This window comes from Phoca vitulina, unplaced genomic scaffold (genome assembly GCF_004348235.1).
Source record: "Phoca vitulina isolate PV1807 unplaced genomic scaffold, GSC_HSeal_1.0 scaffold23, whole genome shotgun sequence".
Classification (NCBI taxonomy): domain Eukaryota; kingdom Metazoa; phylum Chordata; class Mammalia; order Carnivora; family Phocidae; genus Phoca; species Phoca vitulina.
In genome coordinates, this window is record NW_022589726.1 from 12,644,075 (window position 1) to 12,668,554 (window position 24,480).

At 37.0% G+C, this 24,480-nt stretch overlaps 1 protein-coding gene across 4 annotated transcripts in view; it reads right to left on the reverse strand.

Annotated features, from left to right (window-relative positions):
* SLC16A7 (solute carrier family 16 member 7) overlaps positions 1-24,480 on the reverse strand; it is a 180,362-nt gene that overhangs the window by 61,525 nt on the left and 94,357 nt on the right. For all 4 annotated transcript variants that reach the window (XM_032421137.1, XM_032421140.1, XM_032421139.1 and 1 more), the window contains 2 exons: positions 12,156-12,284; positions 9,822-10,065 (listed from right to left, as the gene is read on the reverse strand). In XM_032421137.1, coding sequence (XP_032277028.1) covers positions 9,822-10,035 — 214 coding nt within the window. In that variant the 5' untranslated portion in view covers positions 10,036-10,065; positions 12,156-12,284. The remainder of the gene's footprint in view (positions 1-9,821; positions 10,066-12,155; positions 12,285-24,480) is intronic.

Here is a 24,480-nt window from a genome sequence, read left to right on the forward strand (position 1 = left end):
AACAGGAAGAGTGCCCAAAGTTGTGATATTGGTATCCAAACGGCCATCTTCTGATTCTCTTCTTTTGTGTCTGCAAGGACACAAAATATGTTACCCAGGATAATTTCAGTGGATTGTAGACCATGAACTACACTTCTCTCCATCTTTTTATCATATGTCAATCACCTTCACTTCCTTTGGGCTACTAGAGCTCTCTATGACCTTTCCCCCTTTAGGGCTTTCACTCATACCATTTGCTCTGCTTCAAATACTTTCCTTCCTTTTATTAATGCTGCATCTTCATCCTTCAAGTTCAGAAAGAAACATTTCCTGATCATGCACTTATGAGATCTGTCTCTTTTCTATATAGTTTCATGGCAACTACTGTGCTTCCTCACTTATATATTTGAAAACTGCAATTAAATAAATAAAATTTATTATCCTGTAAGCCCAGCCTGTGTCTGATGGCTCTGTGTGACTTTCCTGAGCCAAGCCAGTACTTTGCACATTGCTTATGCCCAGTGTGTATCTGTAGAATAAATAAATGAATGAATGAAATTATATAGGGTTTTCTCCCCAGTTATGACACTGGATTACCCACATATCCCCACCTCTGATGATCACAAACAAATACTTGTGCACTAACTGGGCTGAACCAGAGTCTCTGCCACAGCCAGGGGCCCCATCTTAAGGTCAGATCTATGAACCCCATATGTGCATATCTATTTCCAACCAGCCGAGCAAATACTTACACAAGAACAGCCATCTAGATTAATCATTTAAAAACCTCTCTGGAATAGTGCAATTACTCTGCCAAAGTCACTACTGCCATGAGAAGAAAGAAAGAAAGAAAGAAAGAAAGAAAGAGAAAGAAAGAAAAAAAGAAAGAAAGAAGAAAGAAAGAAAGAGAAAGAAAAAGAGAAGTAATCAAAGGATATTCAAATTTTCTGCCATAATCCATCAAACTTAAGTCACTCACAGCATATGAAAAAATGAAATTTAATTACTATTTTTATAAGGTCCTTTTAAAATAGTTAATTGAAAAAAAAAAGCTGTTGCATATTCTCAATCCTAATGCAAATGCTATTTGAGAGGGCATAGAATGGTTCCCTGTTTTGAAATGAATATTCACAGAAATAGTCTTCAAATTAATCAGTATAGTTCAGGAAAGTAATTCATGCTATACCTCAGTAGGACCTTTCAGGAACTTCACCTCACATGTATCTATTATATACCTATACTACTTGAACACATTCATGGGCGCCTGGGTGGCTCAGTCGTTAAGCAACTGCCTTTGGCTCAGGTCATGGTCCCAGGGTCCTGGGATCGAGCCCCACCATCGGGCTCCCTGCTCGGCAGGGAGCCTGCTTCTCCTTCTCTCACTCCCCCCTGCTTGTGTTCCCTCTCTCACTGTGTCTCTATCTGTCAAATAAATAAATAAAATCTTAAAAAAAAAAAAAAGAACACATTCAGTGAGGACTGACAGTAACTCACAGAATATTAAGGAAGATTAAGAAAAGTCCGAAGCTGCCTATATTAGTCAGCTTGTGCTACCATAACAAAATATAATAGACTAGGCATCTTAAACAACAAAAATTTATTCTCACAGTTCTGGAGGCTGGAAGTCCAAGGGCCATGGTGCCAGCCAGTTTGATTCCTGGTGAGATCGGCCCCCTTCTTGCTGTGTATTCCTACTGCCTTTGCTTCAGGTATATGAAAATGAAGAGAGAGATATCTCCCTTCCTCTTCTTATAAAGCCACCAATCCTATTGGAATAGGACCTCATCCTATGACCTCATTTAACCTCAATTCTTCCTAAAAGCTCCATACCCAAATACAGCATATGAATTTGAGATTTGGTAGGCACATCCTACTGGCTTCCCATAGTGACACCACTTCTATGCTGCTTCTGGATCGTGCATTACCTGTAACCACCGCACCTGCGTGCTCCTTGAAGCATCCGTTCCTTCATGTCAGTAGTTCCTGAATCAAACCTGGCCTTCCTACCCTAGGTTGATGGGGCCTGGGTGCCCTAGATGCAAGGAATTCTGAGAAAGTGATTTCTGGCTTTTTACCTGGGTAGGCAAGACATCATGAAGTTGAGAATCCCCTAACATAGGAAGGATTTCAAAGGTACATGATAGCCCAAAAGAATGACAAATGTCCACTCCACTACCTGAATAGCCGGAGGCAAAGGGAAATGCTACAGCAAATATGAGTAAACACCATGGAATTTCTTTTAGAACTGAGTAGTGACCTATTTATTTCTCACACTACCCTCTGTTTAAAAATCTTCCTGGCACAGGTTGTTCTAATCAGACTTACTATCTTCCTTGTACCTACTCTGTGGTTTCATCCTATAATGGCTAATATCAAGACCAATAACAACAACAACGGGCAAAACTCCCACGAATCAAACACAAAAAATCCCTAGGCATGCAACTCCGTACTTAATACACCTTGTAATCATTTGTTCATAACAATGACTCTGAGCAGTAGATACTGTATATACATACACATATTTTTTTTCTATGATTTTACAGATGGGGAAACTGAAGATCCAAGGTCAAATGGGTGGCCCAAGCCACAAAGTTGCCAAGTCCACATTTTATATCTGTTATTTTGGAGCTCATTATTTTAATGACAATGCTCTTCTGCCTCTCACTGGACTATTAAACAATTAATAAACCCTCCTGAGATCCCAGGATTTTCCATAGCTAAGCTCCACTCAAGGGGCCAACTCTTATAAGTGCAACTGAGTCCTCTAGAAAGTACTAAGTATCACATTTCATTACACGATCAAGTTTCTAAATATAGAATATGCATTTTGACATATATGTAACTAGCTACTTAGCTATAAAGAAACTATCTAAATCTAAAGTTACCCCTGAGTGATTAGTAAAAAAGCAACACGTGACTTTATTCTCGGGAAATCATATATTTGTCTACTTCAAAAATAGTAAAGTAGCGAGCACTGATTGTTTCGTCTCTTCACAAACCTTCCCTCTTCTGGGAAGAATGTCATCCTTCTATTAACTGCTCCTTTCCTGTCCCAAGTATATAGTTCCACTCAGGCTGCCAATGTTAGCCCCTCATTCATCCATCACCTCCAGGGGCTGATGCAAAGTGGGCCAGATCCTAGCCATCTTCCTTAGCATTTGTCAGATTATAACTTAGGGAAGAGGGGCAGTCTCATGTCAAATTTGAGATTGAGATGCTGGTAATCATCTTCCCTCTGTCAGGGGAAGTATACCAAAATAAATAAACAAAGCTGCCTCACTGTAAGAAGCAGAGGAGAGAGGAGAAAGAGCAGCCTGACAGTAGAGCTGGTTGACCTGGAAGACTCTGGTACCTCTGTGCCGCTTCTGATTTGTACGCAGGAACATTTCCCTTTAGACTCAGGTTTCTGTCATTTGCAACCAAAACACATTTGCATAGAATATGTAATAATGCAATAACATATTTTAGAGGAACTTAAGTCCAAAATCAGGAAAGATATTCTTACCAGGCCATAAATTAATAAGTAGGCTTTTTGTATACATTGGTCAGTGAAACGTTCACTGTCTAAAGAACACATATCAAAAAGGATTTAAATAAAGTTTCTTATATTTTTTTCTGCTGAAAATAAAATTTAGCAATAATCCCAAATTATTTGAATTATCAAGGACAGTATTTCCTGAATAGTCAGGACTAAGCATAGTCAAGATCTGTCCTTGATCCAGGCCTCCCTCCATTCCTGTCTTGGAAGGGACACAGAGACATTTAATCATAGAAAGCTCCACAGGCATGATTTGATCCCTATTTCTGTGCCTTGAAGTGCAAGTGCCTGCCTCTCACTTTTATCCCCACGAAAACTGGCAATGCTGATTTCCACGTCCAGCTCCTTTTTCATTTGAGACACTGAAGCCTTCCTCTTCTCTACCAGAGCTCTGAACCATGTACAAACCTCCTCATGTTCTCATGACATGAGCTAAGTGACTGAAGACATCCCCTCATCTGTTCTGGTCCATGCTTAGAATCTACATAATTTATATTGTAATCAAACAGCAATCTAAGCCTTCGTGTCTGTATTGATCAGGGTAATATAGGTTTTTCTGTTAAAACAAACTACAGAAGCTTAATAAAAATTTCTTCTTTAATTCTTCAAACTCTACAGTGGGTCAAGGATCGTCCCCTTGCAGCCAGGTCATATGAAACAAGACTTCTGCCAGGAGAAGAGGACAAAGGAAGAGGCACCCCAGCTGGAACTGTTTTGTCCAGGGGTCCAGGGATGACATATATCCTTCTACTCTTATTTCATTGGTCAGAACTAATCACTTGGTCTCCATCTGAGTGCAGGGAAGTTGGAAAATATATAGGAGCACATGAATATACAGTGAGCAAAATGATTTCTGCCACACTATACCATATTTCCTAGGAAAACATTAGCAATATCTATGTTCATGGATTAAAAAAAGTCTATCACATTAAAAAAAGTGTAGGTATAAAAGATGCACAGCCTGCTTGCTTGCATAGGACTATCCAAGTGTACTTTTGGGACTTTATAAAGCTTGGGTGAAAGCCCTAGGTAGATCTCAATCACAGGAATGAAATGAACTTTTTTTTTTTTTTTTGGCTGCGGCTAAGAGACAGCACCATATGAATTATTTTAGTAGGCTCCTTCATTCAGCAACGTATTTAGAGCACAAAGCAAAATAATGTAGTGAGCTTAGACTTAGAAAAGAATAGAAAAATATACGTTCTATATTATGACCACCAACCTCCCATGCCTAAAACATTTTGCTTCTTGGCCTCCAGTAAAAAAGAAGGCTGAAGGGTCTGATGCTTGGCCCGCTGCGTAAAGTATTCCATCATCAAACCATCACCCTTACCTTAGTACAATTGGCAGTCACTGCTCACATAAAACATAAGAATATGTTACCATGGAGACAAAGCCAACTCTCTCCTCCAGAACGGCTGATTCTTCCAAGTCATAACAGATACCACCAGAAAAATAACATGAGGTATTCACAGAGATTGGCAGCCCCAAATCTGTATTCCGTAATTGTGTAGCTAAGCAGGTTCACATTATCTTTCGATAGAGTAACAAAGACAAACATTGTACTAAAAGATAATCCTATGTAATCACTGTTTATAAAATAAATCCCTATATCCATCTAAACAATGTGGAAAGTTTAATTTGTAATGTTTTCTGCCTCTACTTAGTGCTTTATTAATGGAGTGACCACTGTGTTTGACCTATTTGCTGAAATTTGCTAGAACTCCAGGAGACCATATGGATGACCAGATGGGTTGCTGTAATTTAATGTCATTATTCTAAGGATGAAGTAAGGGATAAACATAATTTGCATTCTTTTCCATCCTTCCTGCATACCTTTTATTAGTTCCATTTTTAATTCAGACATCAGAAGGGAAAATAATACCTTGCTACCAAGGCTCAGATGCCAACTAATTACTACAAGAAACTCCAGTCCTGACATCACAGGCCAGGCCTCAGAACACACTCCATCTTACCCAGTGACCCCACTGTGGTGATTAATAGGTTGAATGCTAAGCCCTAATGAGGGTGTCAGATCTTAGATGTTCTCTAGGCTAACGTAATTAGCATTAGGTTGAACAGAGTATTTCAGTTACTCAGTAGAGAGCCTCATTAAACTTCATACTAAACTATATGCCTTTTCACCTTATGGTCTTTGAATTTATTTTATAATCATCAACCTAAAAGGCCTCTATAAATAGAGGTCTTTTAAATATTAAGGGATAATTTAAATATTTTTAAATCAATTATTGATCTTCTTCTACAAGAGTGAATCCCTATGTTGTACATGAAGTGTTTTTCAGGGATACTTGCCGAAATGCAAGTTTCTGGTTTCCACCAACAGAAATTCTGCTAAAAGGGGGTTTGGGAGAAGACCTGCAACTATGCGTTTTTAACAAGACACACATGATTCAGAAGCAGAAAGTCTGTGGACCGCATTTGAAAAAACACTACCACTTTGGTAATAGGACTAACATCTGTGTCTTAGATTAATTGAGACTATCAGATTTTTTTTTGTTCTAAATAGCTATTATGTTTCTAAAAAAAATTATCTGCATCCACATAAGGGGGACTGTTTTCATATTGGGATTACAATTTTAAATGTACCAATTATTTCTTACTAAAAGATTAAAACCAATTATCAAGATAAGATTATCAAGATAAGACACCATGTAAAATGTAGTGAGTTCTCCATTAACCAGTGGATATGGCAGGTAAACATTTCTTTCCTGCGGGCCATCGGCCTAGGACTGCTTTTCCACTTTCAAGGGAAAGACCACAGTGTAGCAAAATTTCTACAATTACTGACTTTTCTCCATGGCCAGAGATGATAAACAAAATGTCTCAGTTCTGATGACTAATGACGCTAAGCAATATTCCAGCAACTTAGTGGATCTCACCTAGATATTACCATCATCAATTACTACATAAGTATCTTTATGTGTCTAGCATTTGCTTTCTTGAGACAAGCAGAAAATCCTCAATGATCTTTAATTTAGACAGATTTTTTCATCTATTACCCTAAACATTTTTTTTTTTTTAAGATTTTATTTATTTGTCAGAGAGAGAGAGAGCACAACAGGGGGAGCAGCAGAGGTAGAGGGAGAAGCAGACTCCCTGCTGAGCAAGGAGCCCGATGTGGGACTTGATCCCAGGACACTGAGGTCATGACCTGAGCTGAAGGCAGACGTTTAACCGACTGAGCCACCCAGGCATCCCCATTACCCTAAACATTTTAAGGTATTTTTTTTCTGAATTGATAACTACTTATTTAACCAAACTACTATTTTTTTTTTAAGTAGGCTCCATGCCCAGCATGGAGCCCAACACAGGGCTTGAACTACGACCCTGGGATCAAGACCTGAGCTGAGATCAAGAGTCAGATGCCTAATGAACTGAGTCACCCAGATGCCCCCAAACTACCATTTTTTTGATGAGCTTCAAAAGAGTTCTATTTTGTGCTTTTTATTTACTTATTGATTTATTTGAGAGAAAGAGAGAGAGAGAGTGAGAACAGAGGGAATAGGCAGAGGGAGCGAGACAAGCAGACTCCGAGCTGAGCCTAGAGTCCAAAGCAAGGCTCCATCTTATGACCCTGACATCATAACCTGAGCTGAAATCAAGAGTCAGACACTTAACCAACTGAGCCACCCAGGCGCCCCTCTTTTGTGTTTTTTTAACATGTATAATATGTATTAAAAATAGGAAAATAAGAACATGAATAAATTGAAAAATTTATTTAATAATAAATACATATTATAGGGATTTACATATTATTTATTTAATGGTTTGAGAAAAGAAATTATGTAATTCTTCATTCTAAACTTTTCTATAGATCCAGCCAGGGAGTGGAAGGCTATCATATGACCATGACAAGTCTATAAATATATCCTACTTTCATTGGATGAAGAATGATTGCTGGGGTATCAAGCTCTCTCTGAGACTTACTGGATGCTATCCTACTCTATTTCTTCCTCTAGGAATCCTGCATTTTCCAGCAATCCTGGCTCCTGTCTTTAGGTAGAGCAGCATGAGAATTCTGACCAGTAGAATATGTGCAGAAATGTTGTTTACCCCTTCCAGGCCTGGCCCTTAAAATATCCCACATGATCTTCCGTGCTGTTTGCGTTCATTCTGTCTAGCCAAGTGGAGCAGATTTTGGAAACGCCACAAAGTCTCATGCGATGGCATAGCCACCAGATGAAACATTGCTTGAGCAATAAGTAAACTTATATTCCTTTGAGGCACTGGGACTTTGAAGTTATTTGCTTTAAACTAATAAATTCAATTAAGACGACTTAACAAAAAAGTTATACAAATTTTTGTCTTGCTTATGAGTTAGTCAACTACCTATTCAACATAAAATTATGACTGTCTAGTTCAAATTCAGTAGACTTCTATGAATTCACTAGAGGAATCTGTTTCAGTTGTATTTAAAAGAGGGGGGGACTATGTATCTTAACATCAGCATATCTTGGAGCTCAGGACAAGATGACTTGTGTGTTGTTTTGGTAAAACATTATTAAATAACACCTAACCCCTGCAACAGAGGAACAAAACCAGGTACACAGTATTTATTGTTTCTACAGTCATCAGAAATAACACAGAATCCTTAAAGCAACTGTCCAAAGGAGATACTCAGAAAGTGCTTTAGAAGCAGAATTTTTCATTGATACACTCAAATAGCATTTTAAAGATACCTTCCAGTAGTGGAACAGAAATGCATCCATTTAATCTAACTAAAAAGCGTCAAGGGAGACATACTGGATTAATGTAAATCACTGACATATAGAAAGCAGAAAACACATACCAATATGCACACGTGTGTGCGCGCACATACACACACACACACAGAGGATCATTGGAGGATCACATTTTCACCTTGGTACTACCATAAAAAAACAATATCCTGTAGATTAATTATTATGTCATTGACAAATGACCTTGGTAGGGGTAGAACCTGAATCAGGTCTGTAGAAGGCCTGGCCTAGATCTGGCTCTCTCACTTTCTAGAAGTAAAGAGGAAGATATGAGAAAGGCAGAAGAGCACAGTGACTCAATATTTGGAGTCTCGATTTCTATCTGCCACTAATAAGCTGTTGTTCTTGGGAAACTATTTCATGTCTCTATTTCTTCAATTATAGAATGGAGAGAAAATAATACTTATCTCATGCATTGTTAAGAGGACTAAATCATATGACACATAGCAAGCATTTAGAGAGGACTTAGCTGAAAGTAAATACTAATAAATATTGGATATTATTGCTAATGGTATATCCCTATCACTATGAGCAATATTATCCTCACCTGTAAGGTAAGAAATTGTGGTAGATGATTTGTATAATTTCTTTCAGTTCTTATATTCTGAGTCTACACCTGTCTCTTAAAGTCAAATATCCAGTTGAAAAATGAAAACTCTAAAACCTAAATATTTTACATAATGACTTTAAAAAATGTAGAGGCCATCTGGTCTGCTGTTGAGATTGACTTAAAGAAAATAAGTGACATAATAATGCATTAATAATTACATTTTTTAAGCATTCAGAAGTGATACGGTTCTTTGATTTGTTCTCCCTCATGAATCTTACCCTCAACTGAATATGGAATGTAACAGGATAATTGTCAGGCAACCATTTACATTTAAAAATGTCGTATTTAGGGGTGCCTGGGTGGCTCAGTCGGTTAAGCATCCAACTCCTGACTTCAGCTCAGGTTATGATCTCATGGTAGTGGGACAGAGCCCCGCATCAGGTCTGCACTCAGTGGGGAGTCGGTTGGAGATTCTCTCTCCCTTTCTATCTCCCTCTACCCCTTGCCCTGCTCTCTCGCTCTCTCTCAAAATAAATAAATAAATCTTTTTTTAAAACGTTATATTTAATGAGTACTACAGAGGTAAGGAATTATTTTGATCACACGAACTTGAATGGATCCAGACTGTACATGATAACACTCCATTTTTGCAGCTGAAGGTGAAGTACTTAGTAGGTTTACAGACTGTCAGCAACTGGAGTTTCTTTCTCATTAGGATGAAAGCATTTCTACCAACTGTAACAATGGTAGGAAATGATATCAAAGAAATCCTCATTCAAATACTCTAGTCATACTAAAGAATGAAGTGAATATCTCAAGATGCAGAATGAATAAAATTATTAAAAATTCATTTGGAATTATATTTTTGGTTGGTTTTAAGTGACTACAATACAAAAACAGAGCTTTAATATACCAAGACATTAAATGTAAAACACTGTGGCATGGAAGCATTGTTTTCTTAATCTGGAATTCCATTTATTCCCAGAAACCTTACCTCCTGCATACATAACAGCCAGCATAATGGATGATATCCACGCTATTTCACTGTAGGTAGTGTTGAATATTTGCTGAATTTCTTTGAAGAACACTGTGACAGCTTTGGGGAATGCATATGAAAATCCAATGGAGATAAAAGATGCTCCAACCACTACCCAGCCCCAGCCTCCATCGGGAGGTGGGTATAGGGGGGGGCCTACTGGTGGTGGCATTTCTGTTCCTCTATTCGAGATTCAAGTAATCTATTAAAAAAAATGAAATAATAGTTTAAACCTTATTTCCATTTTCAGATATTACTCTTGATAGTCACCAAAATAATACTTTATGGTTATAACTATATAATTTTTCATGAATACTTTTTAATACTCTTATACTCAGAAAATTAACCAAAAAAATGGAATGGGGTATGTAACTTTGTTTTGGGCTAAAAAATGAAGCATTTAATTTGTTTATGGAAATAAAAACTACTCAAAAATAAAGAATTCAGATCTGTACTGAAGTACCAACCCAAAAATAAAAGCTATCTCTATCTGAATTCCAAGCATAATAAAAATGGAGCTGTCATCACTTAACAACAGAATACTTTCTTAATCCAAATATTTAAGATTTTCTTTGCAAATAAAAAGGACCATGGATCAAATCTGATAGATTTTAAAGAATTAAATAGATTTTTTTAAATTATTAGAAATAGTAGATTATTAGAAATATTTCAGAATTTTTCTACTTTTAATAATTGAGAATACTTAAAAATATTTCAGCATGGACCTATTTTCTAGACCCGTAGCATTAGAAGTTATACGGTTTTAATGAATTAATTTTACTGCACTTCTCAAAATGGTGCTACCTATTATTTAATGAATGATATATTTTATGCATTTTTTTCATAGCAATAAAATTCTTCCAAACAAATAGATGGTATGTTATAGTTTGTTAAAAGAAAGGACTTTCTCTTTGGATATGCCTAGGAACATTTAGCTGCTAGCTTTATGGTATAAGAGCACTCACTCTCCTGTGGAAGAAATGATCACATATAGCTTCACACAACTGAAATTAAATTAAAAACATCTTGGTTCCCTAAAATCAATGTTTCTTTGTGGAGTAATGCTGTTCGCTTAGCTTTTAGCTGTAACTGCCAGCATTTTTCAATATCTTCTTACTACTCTCATTTTATTTGTGAATATGTTTCAATTGAAATGTAGAAGAAAAAGAAACAATTTTCTATTGGTAAAATAATGTGGGAAATAAGTTTATAAAAACTAATTTTGCCGCATGTTTTCAGAAAACCCACCAAAAAACTAAACAGATATCTATGAAAACAAAGACAGGTTTAATTTTTGTTTACTGTCAAATTATATCAAGGGTATTTTCAGTGATCTTCTATATGCACTTTTTAGATTATGAATGAAAATATTCTCTACATTAAACTTTTCTAATTTGTCCATAGTTATACTAAAGGACTTGGCTTTCAGAAATTCATAGAGGAAAAATGATAAAAATGAAATTTAAAATAGGTAGAGAAGTTCTCTGCAATTTTCCTGTTTGCATAAAAGAACCTAACTGTCTTTCATTATTAATTCATGAGTTTAAACTATTGAGGCTTTTATCACATCTGCTATTATAAACACTTAGAAATACAACTGGATGATTTGCTTCTCAGCCACTTCAAAAAATTTTTTCTAAATAATCTTAAATATATTATTTAAATATCGTATCAATATGAATATTGAAATTTACTAATATTCAAATCATGTTATGAATATGAATACTGAAATTTACTAATGAGCTAGGTTGATGTTGCGATTTCTATTGTATAGACAGGAATCTATGCTCATAGAAAACTGAAGGCCTTAAAAAAGATTATGTGATTGAGCTATTTTTTTCTCCTTAATCCTCCTTTTTTATATTGTTATTTTTTTCACCAGTTTATTTCTGTATGTAATCTTTTGTATCTGTTTCCAGCATATTGACTTGATTTATAAATGCATACTCCAGGTTGAGAGTCACTATTCATGCCTCTTCACTTCCTTATCTCCTAGCTGTTTAGTTTTTTCCATATAAATTGATATCTTATGATCTCTTAACTGAATTATTACAGAGTGGACCCTATCCAATTAACCCTTGAAAAATTCCATTTCCAAGATTACCACCTGTTCATTATTAAACAACTCTTGGGTTGATCAACAGTCAAGATCCAATTCATACACACTCACTGGTCTCATGTTATCTTCCTATGCACAACTCTGTAATATTTTCCACAACTTATACCTGTTGTGTCTTTCCTTTTATTTATGGAAATAATCAAGAAAAGCAGGAATTAAAAGTGTAATTTTACCTGTTGATAGATGCCAACTTGAACAGGTATTTTTGGATTATCCGTGGAATTTTACGTCTAGTCACTCTTCCTTGAAGTGATATGTGAAGGCAGTGCAAAAGGAGAGAGGTAGAGCAGACTCTGGATTATCTAAAGAAATGAAAAAAACAAAGGTTACATGTATAATTGAGTTCCATAGGCCCCATTAGAGCTTTAATTTATCCCAGGATATTGTGACCATGTTTTAATAATTAGCAAAATTTCTTTGTCAATCCATTGATAGAATTGTTAATGTATGAACAAAATGATCAAACATATATGCATGAGAAAAAAATTATAAGTATAAAATTAAGAAATAGGATTTTTAAAAAAATAAATAACATTAGATTGCATATCTACCATTATGAGAAGAAAATTTATTTGCATTCATTAGCTGTCCCTCAAATAATTTCCTATACTCATTTAAATAATTTACTCTAAAATTCAGTTAAAGAAACTATCCATTGACAATGGAAACAGAAAGTTTAAAAGATAATTATTAGAATATTATCAAACAAACTGAGGGTTTCAGAGGGGAGGGGAGTGGGAGTCAGGTAACAGGGTGACAGGTATTAAGGAGGGCATGGTTTGTAATGAGCACTGGGTGTTATATGCAACTAATGAATCATTGAACACTACATCAAAAACTAATGATGTAATGTATGGTGGCTAACTTATTAAAAAAAAGAAATATTATCTGTAATATATATGTCTCACAATGAGATAGACTGGTCATGAAAAGGACTAAAAGCATTTTAGGGATCTTCTGATTTAGAATTAAAACTTCCTAATCAGATCTGGGTGACAGATATTCCTAATACATCAAATACTTTCATTTCAACTTAAATCTTGTGCTGAATACATAGAAGCTAGTACTTAGAGTTTATTTTGTTTAGGTTGGACATTCCTTTGCCTAGATTAAAGCTGAGAAAAAGTCGATTCTGAATTAAATAACCAGTTGCCTGCTTTGCATGTAGGGCCATGTATCCTAAAGTGTTGAAAAAGGCAATGCAGCCACCAGGCTAAATGAGATTTGTATGAGAGGATGAGGAAAGCCTGTGATCTAGTTGCCAAGTCAGTGAGAAACTGTGAGTAGGGACTAGAATGATTAGTCAGGGAATTATAAAGTCATGAATAAAATCTGAGAAATAGATAAGGCTGAAATTAAAGTTTTTTAAGAAGATTTATTCATTTATTTTAGAGAGAGAGAGAGAACCCGAGTGCGGGGAGGGGGTAAAGAGAGAGGAAGAGAATCTCAAGCAGACTCCCTGCTGAGCGTGGAGCCCCACACACGGGGCTCGATCCCAGGACCCTGAGATCATGACCTGAGCTGAAACCAAGATTCAGACACTTAACCAACTGAGCCACCCAGGCGCCCCTGAAATTAAAGTTTTAACTTGTGCTCAGAATAGAGTTTATGCTAAATGGGTCGCCTAGGTCTGGGGTAACAGGGGAGAGAAGAAATATCTGTTCTGGTCTTACCAGGAGCCTTGGGAACCTTGGTACTTTTTAAAGCCAGGTAAATCAGGGATGGCAGCCCCATCCTACTACACGTAACCAGCCCAACCAAATGCAGAAAATCCTTTATATATTTTGAAGAAATACATTTTCTGTCAGTTTCCTCTGGCAGACAGAGATGCCCTGAGTTCAGGGCAAAGCCTCAGAGGAAAGCCTGAGGCATTTCTGAAAATTGGGCTCTGACCTTCCAGTCTATACTTAATTATCATCATGCTTTATGGAGGTCAGCGTAGAGGCCACAACAAGAGATCTTGACAAGTCCACATTGTAAACGCTCTCCAACATTTCTACAAACCTTTCATAGAAAGGTTTAACCTGACTAGCCTATTTTCTTACAGAAAGACCAACCCATACCCATGGCTTTTTTCAATAAATTGGCCAAAAATCCAAGAAGTTATAACTTCCTGCTTGGTAGTTATATAAATCTATTTTACATCCCTTTCTCTACATCTATTAAACTATCATATTTTAATATATGTTTATGCAAATATATTCATACGATCCATATATTGGTCTTTAGGTTTAAAAATGAAAAGAATTATTTTAGAATTGTGTGTCCTACTAAAAAAAAAAACAGTAGATCAACTATCCTTAAGAATATGGGAAAATTTTCCTTTAATTTGAGAAAGCAACTATTTTGGAGATTGCCTCCTAAAGTCCAAGGAGGCATAAAGTTTATTTGTCCCTTCAAAACCTGTGTTAGTTACTACAGCTAGAAGTTGGACTATGCTCTCAGCTAATTTGGTTTCTTGGCAGTTTGCATATATGCCACTTATTTCATGATAACTTTTACTTATAACAGGATTCACGAAAAAAAAAATGCTTAACTTTTTTCCAAAGATTCAATTAATTATCATAATCCTATGAATGAAGAGGAAGTGATGTTTTTAATCATATTTAGAGATGAGGGCATAAAGAATCAGAGGTGCAAAGTGATTTTTCCAAAGTGTAAAGTCCAGTAAGTGATTAAATTGGTACTGAGACTAGTATTTTTCTTAGGCCCATTGTTACTGATTCCACTTTAACACAGCACCTTAGAGCCTGCTCTTTCTGCTTATTAATATACTCCTTCAGTTTTATTTCCAATGGTGAATTTCCAAATTTCAACTCTTGCACATATCCTTGCCTGTATTGTCCACCGGAATTCAAATATTTGTTCTTTGTAATTCTAAACCTCAACTATCCCTCAAAGTCTTTAGAAATTCATCATTATTTCACCTTATTTACATCTACGCTGTCTATAATTTTTTTGAGATATTCATTGTCATTGACAAAAGGGTGACTTAATGACTACTGAAAACATTTATCTATTTCAAGTGTTTTTAAAACACTTATGTGGTGGGATGTGCTAAAGCCCCAAACCTTGCCTTATCTTCTAGAAATCAATATGGGTTGATTAAGTAGAGGAAGATGTAGGACAAAAAAATAATAAAACTATTAGTGATGATCAATGGTGAGACTCTAGTGTTATATTTAAGGTCTTTTCTCACTTAGTTGTACAGAATATCAGAATTTCCTTTATATACTTTGTGAATAATTATTTCATCAACTACCCAAATCTAAATCAGGATGAATCAATTTTATGAACCCTTATCAATAGCCTAAGCCATGCAGAAGTTTATGTTTCAAAACATAGTCCAGAAATAATGTACTCAGCAAATTAAATCCCAAATTAAATCAATGGATGTTAGGAGACTATCAACTTGGCTATAAATTAATCTAGATAGCCTATAGATAAAGCATGACTTGTTCTTCACATCCTACCTATAAAGTGGCTATGTTTTCACCTAAAGGAATTACTATGTTCCTTAAAGAATAATGAACTAGTCTTTATGCCTTCTACTTCCTTTTTCTTATACAAAAAGATACAGTAGTGTCAAATTAATGTACAATGTTTAAGTTTAGATGACAACTCACCCAATTTTGTAACAGGAATTAAAATAAATCAAATCTTCTCTTTTCCAACAGGTAATTGAATTAAAATTGGAATCTAATCCTGAGAGGTTATTTTATTCTTCCAGATGGACCATGTTTTAAATCCTATAGACTGATTTACTTCGACAACTAGACAAGAGACATATCAATAGTGGATAGCCCACAAAATGTCAGTAACACAAAACCTATTTTTAGATGTGAACTACTGCTGTAGCTAAAAGGACTCTGAGAATGCTAATTGATAATAAAGGTCAAACTAACTAAGACATTTTTATAATGGGCAAATTAAAAAAAATAATATAAGTCAGCACATATTTATAAGGAATTGGAAATGGATATCCCACACCAAACAATTCCTGATTTCTAATACTATACTTTAAGTGTGTAAAAGCAGTTGTCGTGGGCTGAATAGGGGCCCTGAAAAAGATATGTTCATGTCCTAATCCCTAGAACCTGCAATATATCTTAAAGGGTCCCAGAAACTGAGTGTTTGTGTTCCCTCAAAATTCATATGTTGATACCTAATCCCCAGTTGTGATGGTATTTGAAGGTAAGGCCTTTAGGAGGCAATTAGGTCAGCAGCATGAATCCTATTCATGAAGCCCTCATGAATAGGATTAGTGCCCTTATAATGAGGGCCCAGAGGGCTCCCATACTCCCTCTGCCAAGTGAAGACACAGTGAAAAATGGTTGTCTATGGGGACACCTAGGTGGCTCAGTCAGTTAAGCATCTGCCTTCGGCTCAGGTCATGATCCCAGGGTCCTGGGATTGAGTCCCACATCGGGCTCCCTGCTCAGCGGGGAGTCTGCTTCTCCTTCTACCTGCCACTCCCCCCTGCTTGTGTTCTCTTTCTCTCTGAGAAATAATAAGAAGAATAAATAAATAAAATCTTAAAAAAATTAAAGAAAAAACTACACACCCACTTGGAAAAAAAAAAAAGAAAGGGAAAAGGAAAAGGAAAGAAAAAAGAAAAGAAAAGAAAAATGGCTATCTATGACCCAGGAAAGGGCCCCAGCCAGACACTGAATCTGCTGGCACCTTGATCTTAGACTTCTCAGCCTCCAGAACTGAGAGAAATAAATTCCTGCTATTTATAAGCCACCTAGTGTATGATATTTTGTTACAGCAGCCCTAACAAACTAACATAAAAATTGGTACTTGGAGGGGGAGGCTGTCATAACAACTAAAAATGTGAAAGTGGATTTGAAACCGGGTAGTGGGTAGAAGCTGGACCAGTTTTGAGGTGCATGAGAGAAAAGGGCTATTACCATAAATAGATTATTTAGGGTGATTCTGGTGACTAGCAATTAAGAAAAGAGGAGACTGTAAAGAAAGCCTGAGTCTTCTTCAAGAATACCAAAGTTAATCCTGAACAGAATGTTAGTAGAAATATGGAGGGTAAAGGCCATTCTGGTGGGGTCTGACGGAGATCAGGCACGTGTTATTAGATGGTGAGGGAAAGGCAATCCTTGTTCGAAAGTGGCTAAGAACTTGGCTGAACTGTGTTCATCTTCTAGCTCTACCGAAGAACTTGTGAGTGATGAAATTGGATATTTAGCTGAAGTTATTTCTAAGCAAAGTGTTGAAGGAGTGGCCTTGGTTCCTCCTGACTCATAGTAAAATGCCAGAAGAAAGAAATGATTTAAAGGTAGAACTCTTAATCAAAAAGGAAGCAGAATTTAAAGATTTGGAGAGCTTTCAGCCGATCCATACTGAAGAGATAAGAACGTGTGGTCAGAAGAGAACACTCAAAGTGTGGACAAAACCCTGTTTGGTAAAATTAGCCATCTCAACAGAAGCAGGGGCTATTGTTGAAGACAAAGGAAGAATCAACCCGAAGACAATTCAGAAATCATCAGAGCTGCCCTTTCTATCACAGGACCACAGTGCTAGGGCCCTGGGGGCAGAATGGTTTCAAAGGTGGGGCTGCCTGAAGGTGGTTTCAAAGGTGGGACCTTGGGGTGCATTGTCCAGTGCTGCCTCACATCATGGGCTCTGCTCACTGCACTCCAGAACTGAGCTCCTTGGCTGCCCCAGGTGTAGCTCTAGAGGACACAGGAGGCAAACTTTGGTGGTATCCACACTCCTCTACCATCTCTGTCAGTATGCAGAATGCAAGAGCCATGGGGGCATGGCTGCCTCCAACTGGATTCCAGAAGATGCCTGGAAGGGTTGCAGGATCAGAATCCTATTAAGGACAGCCATGGATATAAGACCCCATCCTGACGGGGCAGAGCCCAGGCACAATACTTCTGCAGGGATAGGGCTACTACAGAGAGCCCCAATGAGGGTGATGCTCAATGGAGCCCTGGGGACAGGGCTGTCCCCAAGAACCCTGAGAGTGTTCACACTAACTGTGAGAGCTGCAAAGATGAGACCATAGCCCAGTGGGTCCAGAAGGCAGAGCATCCAATAAAAGATTATTCTTGATCCTTAAGATTTAATGTTGTTTACTCTGAAGATTTAATATTGGGTTTTAGACTTACTTGGAACCCCTTCCTTCTTTCCTATTTTTCCCTTTTGGAATGGGAATGTCTATCCTATGCCTGTCTCACCATTATATTTTGGAAGATTTCACAGGTTCATAGCTAGAGAAGAATTTGCCTCAGGATGAATCATACTTTGAGTCACACCCATATCTAATTTTGATACTTAGATGAGACTTTGGATTTTAGACTTTTGAGTTGATGCTGTATCTTCCCAAAATTCATCTAACCTAATCCCCAATGTGATATTTGGAGGTGGGGCTTGTGGGAGGTAATTAGGTCATGAGGGTGGAGCCCTTGTGAATGAAATCAATGCCCTTATGAAAGAGGCCCATCAGATTTCCCTCACCCCTTCTGCCATGTGAGGGCACAAGAAGACGGCCATCCATGAACCAGGATGCTGGTTCCCACCAGACACAGAACTTGCTGGCACCTTCATCTTGAGCTTCCCAGCCTCCAGAAAGCCACCCAGCCTACGGTATTTTGCTGTAGCAGCCCCAAGAGACCAAGGCTTATGTCAAAAGAGGTGACTGAGTTAAGGATCTTGAAAGAGGAGCTGATCCTAAACTATCCAGGTGGTCCCTAAAGGCAACCACAGGTATATTTATAAAAGAGAGGTAAAGGGGGTTTAAAGCAGACACACAGAAGAGAAAACACAGAGAGGAGGCAGTGGTATGAAAATGGAGGCAGAGCATGAAGCCACATAGCCATAAGCCAGGCTTCTAGGTACATGTGAAAAGCTATTAACAGCTGGTGCCTTTGGAAAGAGGTGACATATAATTCATATGTTTTTGAAATGTTTAAATGTTCTATAATGAGTATATCTTAGTTTTCTATTAATCTTTACAAAAATGCCCAACACAAAACTTTAGTATGCAAATATATATTCCCTTATATATTAATTTGGTTGTGAGTTGTAGCAGATAGTTCTATTTGTACTACATATAGGATTTTCATGTCTTTTTTTTAATGCTTTTTTTCCTGTTAGCTAAATTTTAATCATACTGCAGTAAAAAGAAATAGGCCCCTGTTTCTAGATCTTACCTAGTAGTTTTCATGGTGTGGCTCCTAGTGGAGGAGCATAAGCATTACATAGTAACTTGGTAGACACCTAAATTCTAGGGCACCAGCTCAGATCTGCTGGATGAAAACTCCACGAGTGAGACCTAGCAAACCACATTCAATAAATCCCCCAGGTGATTCTGATGTACAACATTGTTTGAAAATTGCTGGTTAGGCTTTTTCTCTAACACACCTGCAAGAATTGGCTGTAATTGTTGTAGTAAACTATCTACAGTCCTTGAGCTATCATGATGTTTCACCACTGCGTATCACACCTGCTATTTCTTCCACTGGAAGTTTTCTTCACCACTATCTTCTTCCATCTGACTACCTTCTGTCTATAATTTAAGGTATAGATAGACCTCAGCTCCCGTACCTGTGAAGTCCAACTGTAACCCCAATCCTAACTCCCTGTGCATACTTTTACCATAACACGTATATCACATAATAACATATATCACACTTCCTTGGCACTCTCCCCCATTCTTGAGGACAGAATCTATCTAATTTAACTTTATTCTCAGAACTTGGTAGTGTTCAATAAATATCCTCAAAGGAATGAAAGTGAAAGAGAAATGAGTGTCTTGGAAATAAGAATTTTTATCACTTATGAATTAGCATACAGCTATGCAGCACAGAAAAAAAAAAAAAAGTTAAACACCCTTGTGTCTGAAGTCAAAACTCCCTGAATTCCCTGAATTTCCACCACATTTGAGATGTGACATTTAATTTCTTAGTCTCCACTACTGTAAAATGAGAATTTTAACAGTGACTATCGCACAAACTTAGTGATCAATTAAGCATTCAATAAAGCTCTAGTAATTATTAGAATTATTATCCAATAGCATTAACGGTATGCAATCTAGTTTGGATTAAGAGGAGTCAGCCCAAACTTTTAAATATGTTTTCATGTCTAGAGAAAAAGTTACCTGAGTATTTTACCTATTAGCACGTTTATAGTCTTCTCTCCCAGAGCCATAAAATATGTATGGCTCCATAGTTAGGGAGGATTGTAATAGGTCAGTGTGGTTATACTCTGTCTCTCCTTTCCCTCTACAGTTTTCAAAGCCATAGAATCCTTTCTAGAAATAAAGTCTTACTCAGAATCCTAGTACCCAAACCTGCTACTCTGGTTTATGGCGGGTAGGGTGGGGGAGTCATAAAGATCCTAAATCTCTATCTATTATCATTCCCTGACTCCCTCTGTGAAATTGTCCCTAAGGTTCCTCTTAAAATACTTAGAATTCCTTGGAGCATAGTTGGAAAGCCATTCAGATTATCTTTCTCACCTTTCATATTCAGTGACATTCTCTGGTCAACCTGGAAAAAGTGGAATTCTCTCTAACAGATTTTGGGTCTTCCATTTTGCATTTAGTCTTCAAAGATTTTCTGGTGTTTGTTTCTTTCTTCAATTTGAAAAGAAGGTAATAGACTGGCACTAAGGGGTGTTTAAAAAAAAAAATTCCTGGATTTTTCTAGGAAAATTACAGGGTCAGAGAATACCTTTCTCACTTTTCTGTTAAAAAGCCCATTTCAAAAATCGAGTAAAGAAAAAAAATCCATAAGATCTCATGCTACCAATTATGAGATTCAGAAATATGCTAGAATCCCCTAGAAGTTTCTTTAAAATACAATACCGTTGGGGGCAGGATTAAGAAATAGTAGCAAAGCAAGGTGAGTCAATCTGGCCTGAGGCATGAAGTAATATGGTCTTCCATTTCACCAACATAAGCTCCCCTGGTCTACTGATTCCTCTGCCCACCAGGTGGTTGAAGCTTCCTATGAAGCACTGCTCTTTTTAGAATCCTGAAAATATTTAGTTCCATCTATGACATGTCTCTTTGTCACCCAATGCCTTGTCAGCATAGTTTCATGATTCTAAAACCCCTGCCTCCTCTCTCCCTTGAGTAATCATGTTTATAGTATGGGGAAACTATAGACAACCTAATGCGCAAACTTGGGAAGTGGGTGAATATATTACTGTCATTCACTTGACAGACTGTTATACATATATTAAATGATAATTATGAAAATTGTGTAATATGGGAAATATTTATGAAATAATGTTCAGTGAAAAAAGGATGATATAAACTTGTATGATAGCAAACTTCAAAATATGTGACAAAAGAGATGAATTAAAAAAAGTATATACGGGGTGTCTGAGTGGCTCAGTCGGTTAACCATCCGACTCTTGATTTCAGCTCAGGTTTTGATTTCAGGGTTGTGAGTCCAAGCCCTGCATTGGGCTTCACACTGGGCATGGAGCCTACTTAAAAAAAAAATACATAGGCCATAGTCTTAGGGTGAGGTTTGTAGGAAAAAATGTATTTTTTAATTATACTAATTTGAAATAACATTTATTATAATATCTTAATATATAAAATAACTTAAGTTAATCTTACACATCTAATTATTTGCCCTAATTTTGGGGTTTATGTCTGCTTTGAAAAATAGGTTAACTCATCTACAACCAATTCAAATATGGTTATTGTAAGTAATACAGTGAAACTGGAAGCTATATTTTTAAAGATCTTACCTCCATTTTTGTTTCCTTTTTGTCTTGTTTTATATTGTTTTGTTTTTAGTTATACCTAAATGAAATTATGAGGCTTTTCTATAAGTTGTAGAGAAGATACCCAGAGATGGTCTCCATGCATCAATTTAGATACAAATGACATTTGCTGATTATCAATTACCCACATAAATAACATTTGTTAAAATGTTATAACATTGCCTCTGAAGCTACAAGTAAACATCACTGATTAAGACACCTGACACTCTGACATGTGTTTTTTCTATTCTGTGTAGTAGTTATTGTCTCCATCTTGCAGACAATGAAACTGAAATTCAATCATGTCGAGCATCTGTTTTTGAGTCTATCTGCAGCAGTGGTTTCACTCTAGGACGGGGCTCTCACAGAGTTGAGCACTGCACACGTCCTACCATCTTCATGTTACTCTGCAATCATGGACTGCTAGTGGCGTTCATACATTGCCACCCTTTCTCCATCCTACTAGATTTTACCTGTTCCAATCCTTGCCTCACTTTTAGTCACTTGCTTAGGATTTTTGCCCTCCCTCCCCCCATTTCAGCTGGATCCCTCCCCAGAGACTCCAGGAGACACTCAATTGGTTGGTAATTGCCAAAATAGGAAGAGGAAACAAAAGCTAGAGCCCACAGAAAATTAAGCATCCAGTGGATTCAGGGAAACGGTATCAGCAGTCAAGATTATAAAATTTAGGGGGCGCCTGGGTGGCTCAGATGGTTAAGCATCTGCCTTCGGCTCAGGTCATGATCCCGGGGTCCTGGGATCGAGCCCCGCGTCAGGTTCCATGCTCAGCAGGGAGCCTGCTTCTCCCTCTCCCTCTGCCTCTCTCCCTGCTCATGCTTTCTCTCTCTCTCTCTGTATCTCTGTGTCTCAAATGAATAAATAAAACCTTAAAAAAAAAAAAAAAGTGATAAAATTTGTAAAAAAAAAAAAAAAAAGATTATAAAATTTAGAAGGGAAGGGCTGTGGAACTCTTAGGAACCTAATCAAGTTGATGGTTGTTTCTTCTACTATACATTTATGAGAGAATTCAATTGACAATTATATTTTTTATTCGTAAGTATCTGTCCTGGTCTACCGATCTTTGCCATGCTTCTCTGCAGGCAAAATATATTCCCTTCCCACTAACTTTGGATATGCTTTGTCAATGGGATATAAACCAATAAAGTTTAGGCCATATCCAAGAATCACCTTAAAGTATGTTTGCATGTTTTGACTCTATACCTATAACCCTTACCTTCTAATATGAAAACATGTCCCTAGATCCGTGAAAATGAGAATATGTTTGAAGCTCAGCCAAGAGCCGAACAGAGCAAAAGTTGACCCATGTATCCAAGTAGCGTGAGTAAGAAATGACGTCTATTGTTGTAAGCCTTAAGATATTAGACCTGTTTGACAGAACAACAAAATCTGAGGTGGTGTGTGTAAAACAAAATCCTAAAATGTGTGGCAATGGCTGCAGGGATGGGCAGATGGTTGAGAGGACCCTGTTAGAAGAGATGAGAGAAATGACAGCTTACGTTAGGCAGAGACAAAACATTTGGTAAAACTATTTGTGTGTGATATCTTGGAAGGCAGAAAATGTACACAATGCAGTTGGGGTTTGGGGACAAGAGATATGGATAAAGAATGTTGATTGCATGAACTGATTTTTTTTTAAATTTTATTATATTATGTTAGTCACCATATAGTACATCATTGGTTTTTGATGTGGTGATCCACGATCCATTGTTTTCATATAACACCCAGTGCTCCATGCAGTACGTGCCCTCCTTAATACCCATCACCGGGCTAATCAATCCCCCCTCCCCCCTCCCCTCTAAAACCCTGTTTGTTTCTCAGAGTCCATAGTCTCTCATGGTTCATCTCTCCCTCCAATTCCCCCCCCATTTTTCCTTCCTTCTCCTAATGTCCTCCATGCTATTCCTTATGTTCCACAAATAAGTGAAACCATATGATAATTGACTTTCTCTGCTTGACTTATTTCACTTAGCATAATCTCCTCCAGTCCCATCCATGTTGATGTAAAAGTTGGGTATTCATTCTTTCTGATGGCATGAACTGATTTTAATTAGCTACATTTAATAAACACTAGCAGCGGCAATGAGGTCATTAATAGATTTTATCCGCTTGCAAGCAGAGATGAAAAGGAAGAAGGGACAATCCATGTATTACTGGGACTTGCAGGGTTATAAGACACACTTTCCCCATATTTAGCTTGGTAAAAGATTCTCAAATTAAGACACTGTCTCAATGCAAACACTGAATCAAAAGGTCACAAAAGCAGGGGAAAAAGACCAAACCGAGGGTGTAGCCTTAAAGAGATTTTATTAAAATCTCTTACAGGCTTAAGTCAGACACCAGTAAATTCTTTCAGTTAAAAAAAAAAGTTGGAAGTAAGGGTGGAGAAGATATGAATAGTGCTAGAAGGTCTAGTAAACTTAAATTGTCTATAATTAAGTGTATTTAGAGAGGCATATCTCATAAAGAACTGAAGAGTGTTCTTATTTATACTAACTAGAATCAAATAATTTAAAAAATATTTTTTAAAAAGGCTATATTATAAAATGTACTATAAGCCTAGATAGAAAGGAATAGTGTCTGTTGGACATGTAAAATGACCGAGTGATTAAAATGACTCATATCCTGTATCTTGCTTTATGTGACATACAGAGATGTAACACTGGAAAATTCAAATACATATATTACAATAAATGTCACTAAAGTGTTGTCACCCTTGAGCAAGTAACATTCACA